Source organism: Alligator mississippiensis, chromosome 3 (genome assembly GCF_030867095.1).
Source record: "Alligator mississippiensis isolate rAllMis1 chromosome 3, rAllMis1, whole genome shotgun sequence".
Taxonomy (NCBI): Eukaryota; Metazoa; Chordata; order Crocodylia; family Alligatoridae; genus Alligator; species Alligator mississippiensis.
Genome location: NC_081826.1, coordinates 106650198 through 106666246, shown reverse-complemented (window position 1 = coordinate 106666246; position 16049 = coordinate 106650198). Strand labels below are relative to the sequence as shown.

The 16049-nt window shown below is 44.7% G+C and overlaps 1 protein-coding gene across 1 annotated transcript; it reads left to right on the top strand.

Annotated features, from left to right (window-relative positions):
- Positions 1-847: 847 nt before the first annotated feature.
- Positions 848-14083, top strand: CBLN2 (cerebellin 2 precursor). The gene is made up of 5 exons (XM_006266655.4): positions 848-1246; positions 1425-1512; positions 2811-3307; positions 8124-8243; positions 9016-14083. Exons 3-5 carry the CDS (start codon positions 2936-2938, stop codon positions 9211-9213), a joined length of 690 nt encoding a protein of 229 aa, XP_006266717.3. The 5' UTR covers positions 848-1246; positions 1425-1512; positions 2811-2935; the 3' UTR covers positions 9214-14083.
- The last annotated feature ends 1966 nt before the right edge of the window (positions 14084-16049 follow it).

Sequence of the window (16049 nt, the reverse complement as noted above, 5' to 3'; positions counted from 1 at the left end):
TCACCAACATGTGACTGCAAATGTTGCCCTTCTCTGGGTACTGGCATCATTACCAGTTGCCATTTAAGACTTGTCTAAAATGTCTTGAGATTTTACTTCTGAGAAGGGGGGATCTGTGTGAAGATATAGAGATACAACTAAGAAAATCACTTAAGGCTTGATCTTGTGGTTTTTATTTATGTGGCTTTTTCTACTGAACTCAATGGCTACTCACAATGAGGGTAGCCAGGATCTGATTGAGAACATCCTTTTCTCCTAAGGAGGGGAGAGTCGGAGTCTTTATTGCTTTATCCAGACCCTTCACTTGCAAAAGCTTTCTTTTCCTCTCTTTAGTGTTGGCAAGAGCCACGAAGCAACTGCGAGTGGTGAGGTGTGTGAGTGTTTTGCAGCCAGTAATAGTGGATGATAACCTTGACGAAGACGTACATCATCCTGGCAGCGTTGGCTTTGCAGAACAGGACAGATCTGCAAAGGCAGGGCTCTTAGATCTGGGAGGAGGGAGAAATCCTAATTTAAGGCTTTCTCATGTTGCCCCCTTTTTCTTCCCCTACCTGAAATCCCCGAGCTGGTGCTACTCTTACGACAACCAACCAACTCCACCTGTCTCCCTTCCCCCGATTCCACCCCATGCCGTCTCACTCCTGGTATCCAGAGAAGAGCATCCCCTAACCAGGGCTGGCACAAAGCGGCACCGCTAGGTGGCATTATGCTACCACTCTTCAGAGAGCGGCTCAGCCCTGTACCAGGAGCAGCTGGGCAGTGTGTCTGAGCGTGGGTGGATGTCCCTGGGAAGCAAGGGCTCAGGAACCGAGCACTTCAAGAAATCAGGGGACCCAGCACTTCAAGTTTCAGGGGACAGAAGCGGGGCCTCAGGGGCTGGCCCCTCTGGAGGCTCTGCCCACCCCTACAGCTGCCCAGCTGCAAACAGCTGCGTGGACTTTCCTTTGGTTCAATCCCAATTCACTGGGGGGTGGGAGAAGAAAGCTGCCAACTAGGCAGGGCTGCCAAAGGAGCTGAAAGGAACAGGCAGATGCAATCTTTGCACAGGGAAGCCCCCCTGGGAAAGGACAAGAGTGGGAGAAAGTCCCCTGCCCCCCCAGCTCCCAGGGATGGCAGGAGTGTAGCTGTTCTGAATGCAGCTCAGGGCACTGGGCAGAGCCCCCCCAGACTGGGAGGTCACTGAAGAGGGGGCTCCTGCTGGGAGAGTCTCCCCAGGGCAAGCTAGGATGTGTGTCCACGCCTGGAGGTGAGGGGAGGGGGGACGGGGGACTCTCTGGCGTGTTCCCCAGCCCCATATAACAGTGTGTGTGTGTGGGTGTGTGTGTGTGAGAGAGAGGGGGGGGGGGGAGGGAGGGAGAGGGGGGGATCATTGGCAATGGGCGGGAGAGAGTGAGGCGACTCCAGTTTCCTTTTCTTTCTACCAGCACCATCTCAGCTCATTTTCTCTAAGCAATACAACTTCACGGACAGCTACCTAGCCAGCCCTCCTCTCTCCCATCATGGACCTACCAGGTAACTAATCATCATCTCCCCCCCTCCATCCCACTAGCTGCTCCATTCCAAATGAGGATGGGGGTAAGGGACACAGCTCCCCATGATCAGGAACTTACGGGGGGGGGGGGCGGGGAGGGGGTGATGCCCCAGCGAGGTTTTAATTCTCTTTAAAGAGGGAGACTGGAACTTCTTAGGGAGCATCTGTCAGGTTGTTTTCCGTGTGACTGGGGGGGGGGGTACTGGGGGGGGGAGGGGGATTCAAGCCCCCCCCCCCCCGGATTTGAAATGTCCTGCTGAGTTTTAAAGGGGGGGGGGGATCCGGCCTAGCCCAGCTCTGCTGCCCTTTGGAAGAGACTCCAAATCGGTGCCAAAAGACAAAGGATGAGCTCCCCACCGGGGTACCACAGCCTTGGCGAGGATGATCTAGTTGGGGGGGGGGGGGGATGATCTAGTTGGGGTGGTCCTATTGCCCCCCGCCACACACACACACACACACACACTCTCTCTCTCTCTCCCCCCGCTCCCCCCGGACCGGGTTCACACAGCATTGGCTCGATCTGGTTGGAGATGGTCCCATTGCACCCCTCCCTCCCCAAAGACCGGGGTAGACCCAGTCTTGGCTGGGATGATCTGGATGGAGCTGGTCCTGCTTGGATCAGGACTAAATGCCCTCCCGAGCTGCTTTCTAACCCTCATTTTTTGTGCTTCTCTGATGAAATAAATAGCGAGTTAACACACTTCCAGCCAGTCCGTTGGGGGGGGGCACCTCAGCCGCGATGGCGTCCAGTACAGCTAGCTGTGCTGTAGGAAGGGGCTTACTCCCCCCCTCCTTTTTTGTATAAAGACCCCCTTTTTTTTTTTGTTAAAGTCTCCTCTCGGTCTTGTCCCAACTCGGGGGCTGAGCGGCGTGCCACCGAAGGGCAGCAGGGAGAAGCCCGAGCGAGGGCCCCCGGGCGCTGCTTCATTACGAGCATTAATGAATGGGGGGCGGAGGGGGGGCTGTGTTGCTCTGAGGCAAAAGGGGCTGGCAGGGAAGGGGGGGGGGATCTGAGGCTGGCGAGCGGGGATTTGCTTTTTGCAAGAAGAATTGGGGAAAAAAAAAAGGACCGAGCCTTTCCCCTCCCGCCTCCAAGGGCTGCACGGCAGCACCCCGGGCGCGGGCGCGGGGGGGCGAGGATGTGCCCAATTAGCGAGCCCAGGCAAGGGCGGGAGGCCGGCCCTGCGCTCGGGGGGGCCCTGGCGGCTGGTGCCTGCCAGCCCGGTGGCTCCAGATACTCGCGGGCTGCCGGGCTCACTGCTCGCTTTGCCGTCGCCAGGCTGCGCGCCGCCCGCCCTTTGAGGACGCCGTGCCGCGGAGGAGGAGGAGGAGGAGGACCTAGCCCCCTTGGCACCCCCCCGCCCCCGGGGCCGGAGAGCGGCGGAGGGCAGAGGCGCAGCCCCCATGCCGGCGCCCGGGCGGAGCGGGAGCGGGAGCGGCTGCCGGGCCGTGCCGAGGATGCCGCGGCGGCGGAGGGGGGCGGCGGCGGAGCCCGCGGGCTGCTGCTCCTGCCTGGCGGCGGCGCTGCCCCTGCTGCTGCTGCTGCTGCCCGCCGGCTGCCCGGTGCGGGCGCAGAACGACACGGAGCCCATCGTGCTGGAGGGCAAGTGCCTGGTGGTGTGCGACTCCAGCCCGTCGGCGGACGGCGCCATCACCTCTTCGCTCGGCATCTCCGTGCGCTCGGGCAGCGCCAAGGTGGCCTTCTCGGCCACGCGCAGCACCAACCACGAGCCGTCCGAGATGAGCAACCGCACCATGACCATCTACTTCGACCAGGTCAGCCCGGGCCCCGCCGCCCTCCTGCCCCCCGGGCCGTCGCCCCCCGCTGCATCATCCCCGCCCAGGCTGCGTCTACCCCAGTTTGCAATGGGACCATCCCAAACTAGATCATCCCCCCCGCAACTAGATCATCCCCGCCAAGGCTGTGTCTACCCCGGGGAGGGGGCAAGAGGACCATCCCCACCTAGATCACCCCCCTCCGTCCCCCTCGCAGCTACATCATCCCCGCTGAGACTGTGACTACCCCGGGCTTGGCGTGGGGGGACAAGTAGGACAAGCCCCAGCTAGGTCGTCCCCCCAGCTAGATCATCTACGCCAAGGTTGTGTCTACCCCAGTTTGCAATGGACCATCCCAAACCAGATCATCCCCGCCGAGGCTGTCTACCCCGGGGAAGGGGCAAGAGGACCATCCCCAACCAGATAATCCTCCCAGCTACATCATCCCCGCCCAGGCTGTGTTTAACCTGGGCTTGGCGTGGGGGGAGCAATAGGACCATCCCCAACTAGGTCATCCCCCTCAACTAGATCATCTCCCCAACTAGGTCATCCCCCCAACTAGATCATCAATACCAAGACTATGTCTACCCCGGGCTTGGGGGACAGGGCGGGGAGCAATAGGACCATCCCCAACAAGATCATCCCCCCCACTAGATCATCCCCGCCAAGGTTGTGTCTACCTCGGTTTGCAGTAGGGCCATCCCCAACTAGATCATCCCAGTCGACGCTGTATGTATCCCGGTCTTTGAGGGAGGGAGCAATAAGACCCTCCCCAACTAGATCATCCCCCTTCCCCCCCAACTAGGTCATCCCCGACAAAGCTGGGTCTACCTGGCGTGGGGTTGGGGGGGGGGGGAACAATAGGAGCATCCCCAATTAGGTCATTCTCCCAACTAGATCATCGCCAAGGTTGTGTCTACCCAGGTTTGCAACAGGACCATTCCCGACTAGATCATCCCCGGCAAGACTGTGTCTACCCCGGTCTTGTGGGGAGCAATAGTCGGGGAGGGTCCTGCTTTAATCCCTGCTTAGTCCCTTCTGGATGTGTGGCTGAACTCGAGCTGTGGCTGCAACCCTCCCTCCCTCCCAAGCTGAAGGATGCGTTGGGTTTCCTTAAGGATCGGAGATACCCCATGCGCTTTGCCGCCCAGATCTCCCTCCTGCCCCGGCAGGTCCCTTGGCAGGACCCCGGAGGCGGGCTAGGGGGCCACGGGAGTCCGGTTCAGCTTCTTTGTGGCTGGAGCCGGAGTCGGTGCCTGCTGCTCGGGGCGATCCGGGCTCCGACGCGAGAGCGACGCGCCGGGCGGGGTCCCGGGCGGGACCCGCGGGGGAAGCCCGGAGCTCGCGCAGCCTCTCAGCCCTGCCTGGAAATAGTCTGGCTGAGCTCCAGAGGGTCCTTCCCCCTCCCCCCCGAGACTCAGTCATAGACTCAGAGAAAAACGAGGGTTGGCAGGGACCTCCGGAGCTCATCTAATCCAACCCCCTGCTCAAAGCAGGACCAGCCCCAACTAGATCGTCGCAGCCAAGGCTTTGTCTAGCCGGGTCTTAAAAACCTCCGAGGATGGAGAGTCCACGAGCTCTACTGGTAACCTGTTCCAGTGCTTCATCCCCCTCCTGGTGAGACAGTTCTTCCTAGGATCTAACCTACACTTCCCTTGCTGCAACTTGAGACCTAGTTGCTCCTTCTGTCATCTGCCAGTCTAGCTCCATCCTCTTTAAACCACTGCTTCAGGGAGTTGAAGGCTGCTGTTAAATCCCCTCTCAGTCTCCTCTAGACTAAATAAGCCCAGTTCCCTCAGTCTTTCCTTAGAAGTCATGTCTTTTCTGCCTAGCCTCTTTGCTGCCTGAAGGGTTATAGAGGAGGCTCCCCACTCCCCATGTGGGCATTTCCCATGCCCATGCTTTTCCCTTGATTACCACATCTGGTGGGCATTTCTCATTCCCTGGGCTTTTTTTTTCCTTGTCCACACCAGCATGTTTCCTATCACCTCCCTCCTGCCCTTGTTTCTCTAGAGGAACACTGAGGGTGGCTGCCAGGGGTCCTAGTTCTTCTGGGGTGGAGGGAAGGGTCATGGGGATGGCGGGGGGGGGGGAGGGTGGCTCCCTTCTTTACCCGTGGACATGGTTTCAGCTAAGGAAGAGGGGCAAGAAGCATGGAAGCCTGCAGATCTGTATGGAGGCTGGGAGGATCTGAGACCCCTGGGGGCTGAGATCACCCCCCCCCCCCCGGCCCCCAGCCAGTCCCTTCATCCTTCATGAGGCTTAAGCAGAGACGCTTGGATCTCCGTCAGATCCAGGGAAGCATCAGTCTCCAGGGAGAGAGGGGCAGGGGGGGATGAAAGCAGAGACTTATGCCCAACATGTCCTCCTTGCGCCCCTTTTCTGTCCAGCTCAGAGAATGGTTGCCGACAGAGGTAGGGAGAGACCCCAGCAGGACAGGGAACATAAGGGACTTGTGGGACACCTTCTTCACAGCGCGCCTTCAGCTTTTGCTTGCCTCAGGTAGCTGTGTTTTGCTTTCTTGCCACGGCGACAGCTCTTTTTGACTGCACTTGGGAAGGTTTCTGTATGCGCCTAGGCAGAGTTACTGCAACCCGGGCATGATGGCTGCAGGGGAGAGGGAGAGACGGGACCGCATCTGTGTAGGAAGGAATCAGACTGGGCTGAAACAGCTGGGGCTCAATCCTGATCCCGGTGAACTCCCAGCTCACTTCGGCCACAGTTCTAGGGGATCAGGATATGTCCTGGACCTCAGTGATGCCCTGTGCCCCGGGCAGCTCACCTTGTCACTGTAGAAGATGCCAAATCTGGATGGCTCAGGATAACATCACCACACCCTGAGCTCCTGCCAGGCTGCCCCTGTGCCTGGCTGCCATGTCAAATTCCTTGGCAGCATTCACTTGGCTCAGGGAGTAGCCATCCAGCAATATCATTAAAGACACTGCCTTAGAGGTTAAAAAAAAATGTAGGACTTCAAGAATTTCCCTTCTTTTTGGCTTCAGGTGCCGAGCTTGGGGAGAGCCTCCTGCTGATGCTATAATACACCTCACTGATTAATTTAGGTCTGGTCAGCCCAATCCTCCAGAGAGAGGATGGAGCAGTCACAGGCGCCTACACACAGGATTATGTATGAGATCCACGTCGGTCCATAGGTTATATACTTATCTATATGTGAGTGTGTGTATGCGTGTACATATGTGTGTGTAATATTATCAGCAAGAGGCTTTCCCTAAGCTCAGCACCTGAAACCAAGAATAAGGGATATTCTTGAACTCCTACAATTTTTTTTTTACCTCTATCAGGCAGTGTCTTTAATAATATTGCTGGACAGCTACTGCCTGATAGACAAGGCACATGCACACACAATTTTATATATATATATATATATATATATATATATATATATATATATATATATATACACACACACACACACACATGTATATATATACATATATATATAAAATTATATTTTAAATTATAAATATATTATACATTATAAATATATTATATATTTTATATATGCATATTTATATATTGAAAAACAGATACATATATGTGTCTGTTTATATATATATATAAATATATATATATTTATTTATATATATATATATATATATATATATATATAAACATTGATATACAATTCACATACAAACATATATATGTGCATATATACAGGGGAAGGAGAAGGACCACAAATAAATGTACAATGTTTGGTTTATATCAATGAATATATTTATATATTGAGAAACATCTATATATCTGTTTTTCAACAGATATATAGATATATGCTTTTCAGTATATAAATATACTATAAATATATATATTCAAAAACAGATATATATATATATCTATTTTTCAATATATAAATACACTAAATATATAAATATACATACATACATATATACATATATACATTTTTCAATATATAAATATACTCATTGATATACACAGCATATTCAAACATTGTACATTCATTTGTATATTTATACCCATTTCAGTTAACTCCTCGGTCATTACACACACGCACATATTTATGTACGATGCATATACAACCATTATACATGTATTTGTATAAATGTCTACACATGCATGCATATAAATGTGCATGTACATATATATACGGACTCAATCCTTGAGACCCCCCCTGAATTTACAGAACAGGACAATATTTCCCCACCCAGTGAGACTCTCCGAGCAGAAGAATGACAACCTTGGAAACTCCAATATCGGTGTGTTTCTGTGCGCATGTATGCATATGCATGTGTAGACATGTATACAAATACATGTATAATATGCCCTGTATATAAATGTGTGTGTGTGTAATAAGTATGACTGAGGAGTGAACTGAAATGTATATAAATTGAAGTCCTCCCTCCTCCCACTCAGATGACTCATTCCTAAATCTTACGACTTTACATATCTGCTTAACACATCCAAAGTGGGGTGATATGTAGTTTGGGTGATGTCATTAGAAAGACCTGTGTGACTGACAGTTGTTGCTTCTTTTTTCCCGTCCGTCTGTGCTTCCCACCTGTCCTTCCCTGGGAGCGCAGGCTGCTCACTTGTTGAGCCAGGCTGTGCGTTCAGTCCTGCATGAATAAATCCAGTTATAAACAGTGATCCGTTTTAAACGCCTGGATAACTGACTCCTTCCCCCTGAAGCCCAGGCTTAATTGGATTGCAATTGCCATCTTGAATAGGCTTTAGATTGGACATAGAGCTGATGGGGGATTTTTACTGGCACTGGACTAAGGCGGAGCCTCATTTCTCTCTCTCTCTCTCTCTCTGCTTTGTTTTATTTACTTTCCAGGTATTAGTTAATATTGGCAACCATTTTGATCTTGCTTCCAGTATATTTGTAGCACCACGGAAAGGGATTTATAGCTTCAGTTTCCATGTGGTCAAGGTCTATAACAGACAGACTATCCAGGTAGGTAGTGATTTCACTCTCCTCACTAGATGCTTTATTCACCTGAGTACTTTGTTTTTAAAATGTGGACCTCATGAGGTCCTTCACTGGGTCCCTACATACAGACACGAGGAGGGAAGGATTAATACCTTTCCTGATTATTTAAATAGAGATGTTGTCTGCTGTATGAAGTGATAGGTGTGAAATAAGAGTAATTGTCCATTCCTTTCAGTTTAGCTTGCCTGTTTCTTTTGGTCACAAATACATACATACATACAAAGATGCATGTATGCATACATACATCATACATACACAATGCATTCATAGAGGCATGCATGAATACATACATCCATAGAGGCATGCATCATGCATACATTCAGAAATGCATAAATGTATACCTACATACATTCATAGAGGCATGCATGCACGCATACATACATTTACAGATGCATGCATGCATTCATAGTGGCAAGCATGCATGCATACATGCATGCAGACACATACATGCATACATTGCATATATACATTGCATACATGCAATTATTCATAGATGCATACCTGCATACATACATAAAAGCAATGCATACATACATTCATTCATGCAATCATTCATAGATGCATACATGCATACATACCTAAAAGCAATGCATACATGCATACATACATGCATTCATACAATCATTCATAGAGGCATACATTCATACATACATGAAAGTGAATAAACAAATACATAAAAGAAAATAAAAAGTTACGTTGAAAAAAAACCCTCAGATTTTGTTTCTTTGCATTTTAGGTAAGTTTAATGCAAAACGGCTACCCGGTGATTTCAGCTTTTGCAGGCGACCAGGATGTCACCAGAGAAGCAGCCAGCAATGGAGTCTTGCTCCTAATGGAAAGAGAAGACAAAGTGCATCTCAAACTGGAAAGAGGGAACCTCATGGGAGGGTGGAAATACTCAACCTTTTCTGGCTTCTTAGTTTTTCCACTATAAAGAAACCAAATGGGAGCCAGACCTTCGAGCTGGAGCAAGGAGTCCATCCTTAATGAGACCCCCTGAACTTGGCAGAACATGACACTATTTCCCCCACCCAGTGAGACTGTCGTGGTAGAAGAACGATGACCTTCGAAACTCCAATATTTGCTTTGAATATTGACAATTCCTCCGGAAACCTACGCCTCTAATTAGTTTTAGATGACGGTGATCTTTAGGAGAAATGAAATGATCGACCTGAGCAATTTGTATCTGTGATTGTAAAGTCAATTTCGGATTTTATTGTTGGGATCATTGACTTTTTTTTTTCCTTTCTGTTGTTGTTGTCCTGATGAGACAAGTAGCTCGGACCACGCGATGGCTTGTCAAAGGCTCCCTGCAGAGACAGAAGAATCCACCACCCGATTAAATGTTCTTTCAGTGCTTTCTTTCTTTGTGTTGTATAGCCTTAAGGGAAAAAAAAACAATAACAAAAAAAGCAAAATGAACAAAAAAAAAGGCTTCAGTTTCAGTCCTGTATTTTCTGGGGGAAGGGGTATTCTGGACATTACTGTGTCAAGAAGTGCTTTATCCAGTGAAGCAAAATTTGCACGATTGGAACCTATTTCGTTTTTGTGTTTGTTCGTGTTTTTCATCAACTTTTTTTTTCTTTTCTGATTTTTTTGTGCTAAAAGTGTAAGCTAGTTTGATCAGTAAGATAAAACAAAGCACATACCTATCTGTAGCTCTAAGTAAAACTAACCAATGAACAGTTTTGTCTGCTCTTTCCAACTGATCTTTATAGACTCATTTTAGAAAGAGAGAGAGAGCTACCTGATCCTTGAGTTACAATCTGGAACTGGGCAAGGAAATGACATTCCTGAATTGTCCTGGCATTTCTAGAAGCAACAATGGAGGCTTTGAATATCGTACCGACCATGCCCTAAAATATATTGTTTCTTTGCATTCCAGAGTGTATTTTGGTGCTTTTATCTGATATTTATTTGATGTGCTTGTTCACTAATGCCTGACTACACATTGTGGGAGCACTTAAGGATGACAGATCAAAATCTTTCCCCTCCAAGCTAAATAAAAGAGGATGTTCACTCTGCCTGCCAGCATCAGGCATATCAACAGTTTCTATTGGCTTCTTTGCCAGCACATGGGGATGGGATATTGGAGGCCTGAGATTTCAGGTTTATACAGTATCTGTGAATTCACCATAAGTTATATTGGTTTTGTTTATTTACTGCCTGTATAAGCTTCTTCTTCTAATACACAGGGTCCAAAGAGTTCTGGGTATAGACTCCATTCTGTACTGCATAGCAGGAAAAGTCACTGATTCCAAATGCTAAAAGATGACACCTCAGGTTGAATTCAAATTCATCATCTTTGTCTCAAGGTAACCAAAATGCTGGACATTTTAAAATTCAGCATCAATGGGTATGACATCCTTCTTGCTTTTTGAATTCTATCCAAGGATCAGAGTATTTGATTGTGTGCTTGAGAGAGACTGTACTCATTCAAAGAGATCTTTTGTGAGATATCTTATTTTCTTTTATATTTATTTGTCTTGCTATTAAGTCCATATGTGACTGGGTGGATTGGAGTATTTTAGTCAGATTCTCTCCTCTACCACAACTTAAATGAAAAGATATTTGCAACATGTCAGTGGTGGATATGTTGTATTAGAAAATCATGGCGATGTCATTCATTGTAAATTTATCATTGAAGGGACACAACAAGTTAAAAAATCTTATATTCTTAAGAAATCCTTATCTGTGTTGCTTATAATACCTCAGATTATTAAAATTGAAGAAAATTTAAAAATCCAATGTATGCTTACCATTTATGCTGTTTGTTTACTTTGGCACTTCATTAAGTTTGGCAAATGAAAAACTAGTCACATTCACTTTTGCTTTTAGATACTTACACTTTGTGGTTCTCATGCACAACGACTGTATTTTGTGCTTTCAAACCCTTCAGGGGCATGCATAAATCTAAATGGAAAAAATATTTCCATTGAAATAAAAAGTAATCATGAAAATAACTGTATTAATATTAGCCATTTCAAAACATATTTTAAATCTACTTTTGGTTATAATTTATCCAACAGAGTCCCCTCAGAAAGTAGACACTAAAGGGGAAGCAGGGACCTTATCTTGCAGTTTCTAAGCTAACTCCATGGGCTCCTCTGCACAAGATGCTACTTCAGTGGTTACTGCACATTTATTTAGTATTTGTATAATCAAGTACTAAATAAATGCACAGTAACCAGAGTTACTGTGCAGTAGCATTTGTGAATATCTTTTAAGTGGTGTTACTGCGCAGTAGCCTAATAATACTGTCCAATAGCATATTAGTACTGTTAGTCCTGTGATATGCTACTGCGTAGTATTATTCAGGTACTGCACAGTTAGTACCTTGTGTACATGTGCCCCCTGACAATTTTTTTTGTAATCCTGCATATTATAATCAGTTGAGACTTTCCACTGCCCTCAACTTTGTCAGCATGACAAGGTGAGAAGGACTTACCCCTGATTCTGACCTTAGTTAAGATGTTCAGTGAACAGATTTCTCCAAAATAGAGATGTTCTGGAAGGTTACTGGTGTCGCTGAATTTGCAGAATCTCCAGTAGAAACCCCTCTTCCTCTTCAAGTGCAGCCATCTCTTCCTAATTTATTTCTTAAAACTTAATGGACAGATCAGAATTTCAACCTGTCTCTGGGTTGGAGGAATGTCTCTGATACATTATTCATTGCCTTTCTGTCTTCTTCCAGTCCTGTGCATCTCATGCAAGGGTATGCATTTAGGAAAGTAATATAGAATTTTAAATGAAGTGCAAACTGTATTGCATATTATTATTTCACAGCAGCTACACTGAGAGCTGTTTTCCTCTTCCCAGAGAATTCTCTGAAAATGTTAGCTCCCTTCCCTCCCCACTATTTTCTTTTGCTTTAAATGCAGTTGCTGAATCAAAAAGGGCCCAATCTGGTCTCGTTGAAGCAAACTGATGCTTCAAAAGGAGCTGCGATGTTCCAGTAGCCTGTTTGTATCAGAAAGGGCAGATACAGATACACAGTATTTCAGAAATCAAGAAGAAACATTAATCGAGTTTGATTAAAAACAACAACAACCACCTCCTAATACAGCTATAATTGACAGTAAATTTAATTAAAAGAGATTTAGGGTTTAATGTGCAAGCAGTGAGAAGGTAATGCAATAGAAATAGTGGCCAACAGGAGCCTGTAGAAAAGTGTCAGGGTGCCCCCAGCAGCTGCTCTAGGTGGGGAACTGAAACTCCTAATGTTTCTTCTTTGCTGCTCATTGGATGATGGAAACCAGGAGCTGCATCAGACATAGAGAAACAATTACAATGCATCCCACTGAATTCCTATAGCACAAACACAGTTGGCACTTTGTCCTTCAGGTCTGTATGCCTTCAGCTCCCACTGGAGGCAGGAGGATGCTCAGAATCTCTCAGGAGTGATCATTACTTTGCAGGATTGATTTGTTTGTGCTGGGAAATACAAGACCAAAAAGATACTCAGGAATTCCCTTGCTTTTGTCAGGTTTTCTCTTCCTCCCTCCCTGCCTTTTATCTTTAAAAAAGAGCATCTTGTTTCTATTGGGGGATGATTCTATTTACTCTTAAACTAACTGTGCCCAAGTAAAGGGCAAGTTTAGAACTTGTCTACAGACTGGGTTATTTAGGAATACCTGAACATATATTAAAGTAGTAAATAAGGAGGCATTCTTATCACGGAATAATATTAATGATGCATGTATTTATTAGGAATAGTGACTGCACTTTAAATTCCTACCCTACTCTAGTCCACATTCATTTCCAATTGTTGACAAGTCCCTAGATAGCTAGCGTCATCAATGAGTTACTTTTATCATTACCATGGAAAATGATTTGTCAGCATAAAGTCTCTAAAACTAATTTGTAAAAAAAATAAATATATTTGTTAAAGAGACAGTGCATGGACCAAACATTAAGTTGCACAACAAACACCATCTCTATAGTTATATTTGGCTTAATGGCTTAATGGATCAAGGGGGGGAGTTGTTTTGTTTTTTTAATAGTATGTGAGCCCAGCTGTTGCTAAATGCACTTCTTTCTGTTTTATCAGACTCCTTATTTGGCTTGGTTTCATCTATTAGAATGATTTGACACATAACATGTAGTCATTGATCAGAAAGCTAACTAGATCATATTTCATTATGCTGTAAATGCTTGGAATTTAGAGAGGTATATCACAACTGCATACCTCTGATCTGATACTTACATTATCAAGTAGGGCAAACTGAAAGTCTGCTTTCTTAGCAAAATTTCTGAGTGCAAGGACTACTCCTGGTTGTCTAACTCAGCATTTCTCAACCTGTGGTACATGTACCACCAGTGATATGCAAACAACCTGTCAGTGGTATGCGTTAATGGATTTATTATAAGTACTTTATATGACAAAAATTTGCTGGTGGTACTTAAGGTTATATCATTTTAAATTGGTGGTGCACAATCTCTCAGAGTTTGGGAACCATTGGTCTAACTCACATGAAAAAATTCTATTGATATAGATGGGGCTACGTGCATGGATAATCTGGACAGGATTAGGTCTGAATTAGGGAAGAAAAAGCCATCTGTCATAGGATCTAATCTTGCTTACTTTAAAACTTAGTGGTAATAACACCATTGACTTTTGTGGGATCCCATATCTGCCTTGGACAACATTCTTCAGCTTAAAAGTCTTATCGTATTGATCATAAATCTGTTAATGTAACTTGAATCCTAGATAAATCTCTTTAACTCAAGGCATTATAAATCAATCTTCAAAACAAGCACATTTCTGGTTTTACATAACTTAATAAACCATACATTTGATTTTTTTTCTTAGTTTTTATCATTGCTACCCAAGATGAAGTATTTTTGCTTATGTTATGCTTTTCTGAACTTTGCCATGAAAACACACTGCATAAGTTGATTTTATATTACATTTCAACCTGCTATCCTGACAACAGAAATCAAATCAAATCAAATCAGGAAAACAAAGGTAAAAAAAAACCTCTTGTGAATATTCATAATAAATGTATTCTGTTTTAATGCTCTCATTTCCTCCATTTTAAATAAGAAAGAAATTTTATATAGCTCAAAATTAAGATTTCCAAAATCTGCTGTAAGTTTTCAATACAAGTGCCATAAGTAATGACAAAGTGTGATATGGGGATACAGATAATAATTAGCAGGTTAAATCCAGTACAGAAATCTGCATCAATAAAATATTAACCGTAGTATAGTAAAAAATCAGGAGATGTCAAAGTTCATACTTTTTTAACCTTAATGATGGCAATTACTCTCATTACCACTGTAATAGTGATTAATGTCAACTTTAAATATGCAAATGTGAAAAAAATAGGCTGAAATACCTGATTCTGTGTCTTGATTCAAAGGATTTAATTGAGTCATCATCAGAATGATTTAGCAGAAACAGAACCTTTCAGATATGTTTAACTGCTATTAGCTAATATGAAAGATAATCACTACACTAAGCATATATTAGCTGACTAAAAATATTTCTAATAGATGCTTTCATCTGTGTATATGAAAATGTGTTTATAGATACCCAAAATAAAATAAAATAGGTAGAGAGATGTAGGTAGATAACATTTTGTTGTATATTTGTCCTTCATTTTACCCAGATATTATCTGAGTCAGTTCTCTACCATTTTATCTAAAGATTCTGTAAATCTATACATGCTGTATACCACTGTCTATATTTGGAGCTAAAAATAGTGATAGAGAATTATTACTGAACTTCAAGCGCAGAGAGTCTCTGTCTCTGTTTAGGGAGTATTTAGGAGGAAGTGAAGCACAGAGTTAATAATAAAAGGCTTCCATTGCCTCAAGTTCTGTTAAAAGCTCTTGTGATGTGTGAACTCCTCTGTGCTGTGTAATGCATCCTGAGAAGTGCTGTAAATGCCAGACATGGAGTTATCACAAACTGGAGATTCTTTCTTTAATATGTTGAGGCTGGTTAGGAAATGTGCACTACAATGTGAAATCTGAAAGGGAAAATACTCTTTCCATCATTAGTTATTTAGCATTTTCAGTATTTTCCTTTTTTTTTTTCTTCTGACCATTATATCTGACTAGCATTAATAGCTATACATCTGTCAAATGTTTGAGTCAAGAATTCACAATCCTACTATGTATTCATAAGCAAAGAATTGATAGTTCTTCCACTTTCCTCCTTCCACCCAAAATTCTGATTTCTAGGAAAAGGTATCTAAGGTGGAATTCATTTGTAAGTCAATAGAGAGAGGCTCTGATGTACAAGCTATATAAGGGAGAATCTTCCTAGTCTTACCAAATTATTTATCCTTAGTAAGTGCAGATCACTCTCTGGCCTAGTTCTAGTTGTTTGACTGAATATTTCTTAGGGATAGTTCGAAGTACATCCATTTGGAACCTCAAGCAGGAGATTTCTCTTCTAACCTGTCTTTTTTCTGGAATTCCCTGCACTATCATTAATCATTATCATCATCTTGCTACAAAAAATAACTGTACTCTTGATATTGAGTATCTAGTAAAATGAGCTTCCCTGATAGCTTCATTAGGATAGGAAAACAATGGTTTTTCTTTCTCTTTCTGAAGGATTTCTACATTTCCTGGTACTAAAGTACAGATTTATGTTTACACTATTCTGTAAAGAAATGGGTATTCCAAGTGTGCTTCTTTCCCTATATATCACCGTCATTCACACCCCTTATTTGTTTTTAGGAATACCTGATCCTAGATTATCCCTCCAACATCAGAGTAATATATTTTATAAAGACTGCTGTCAAAAGATTATTA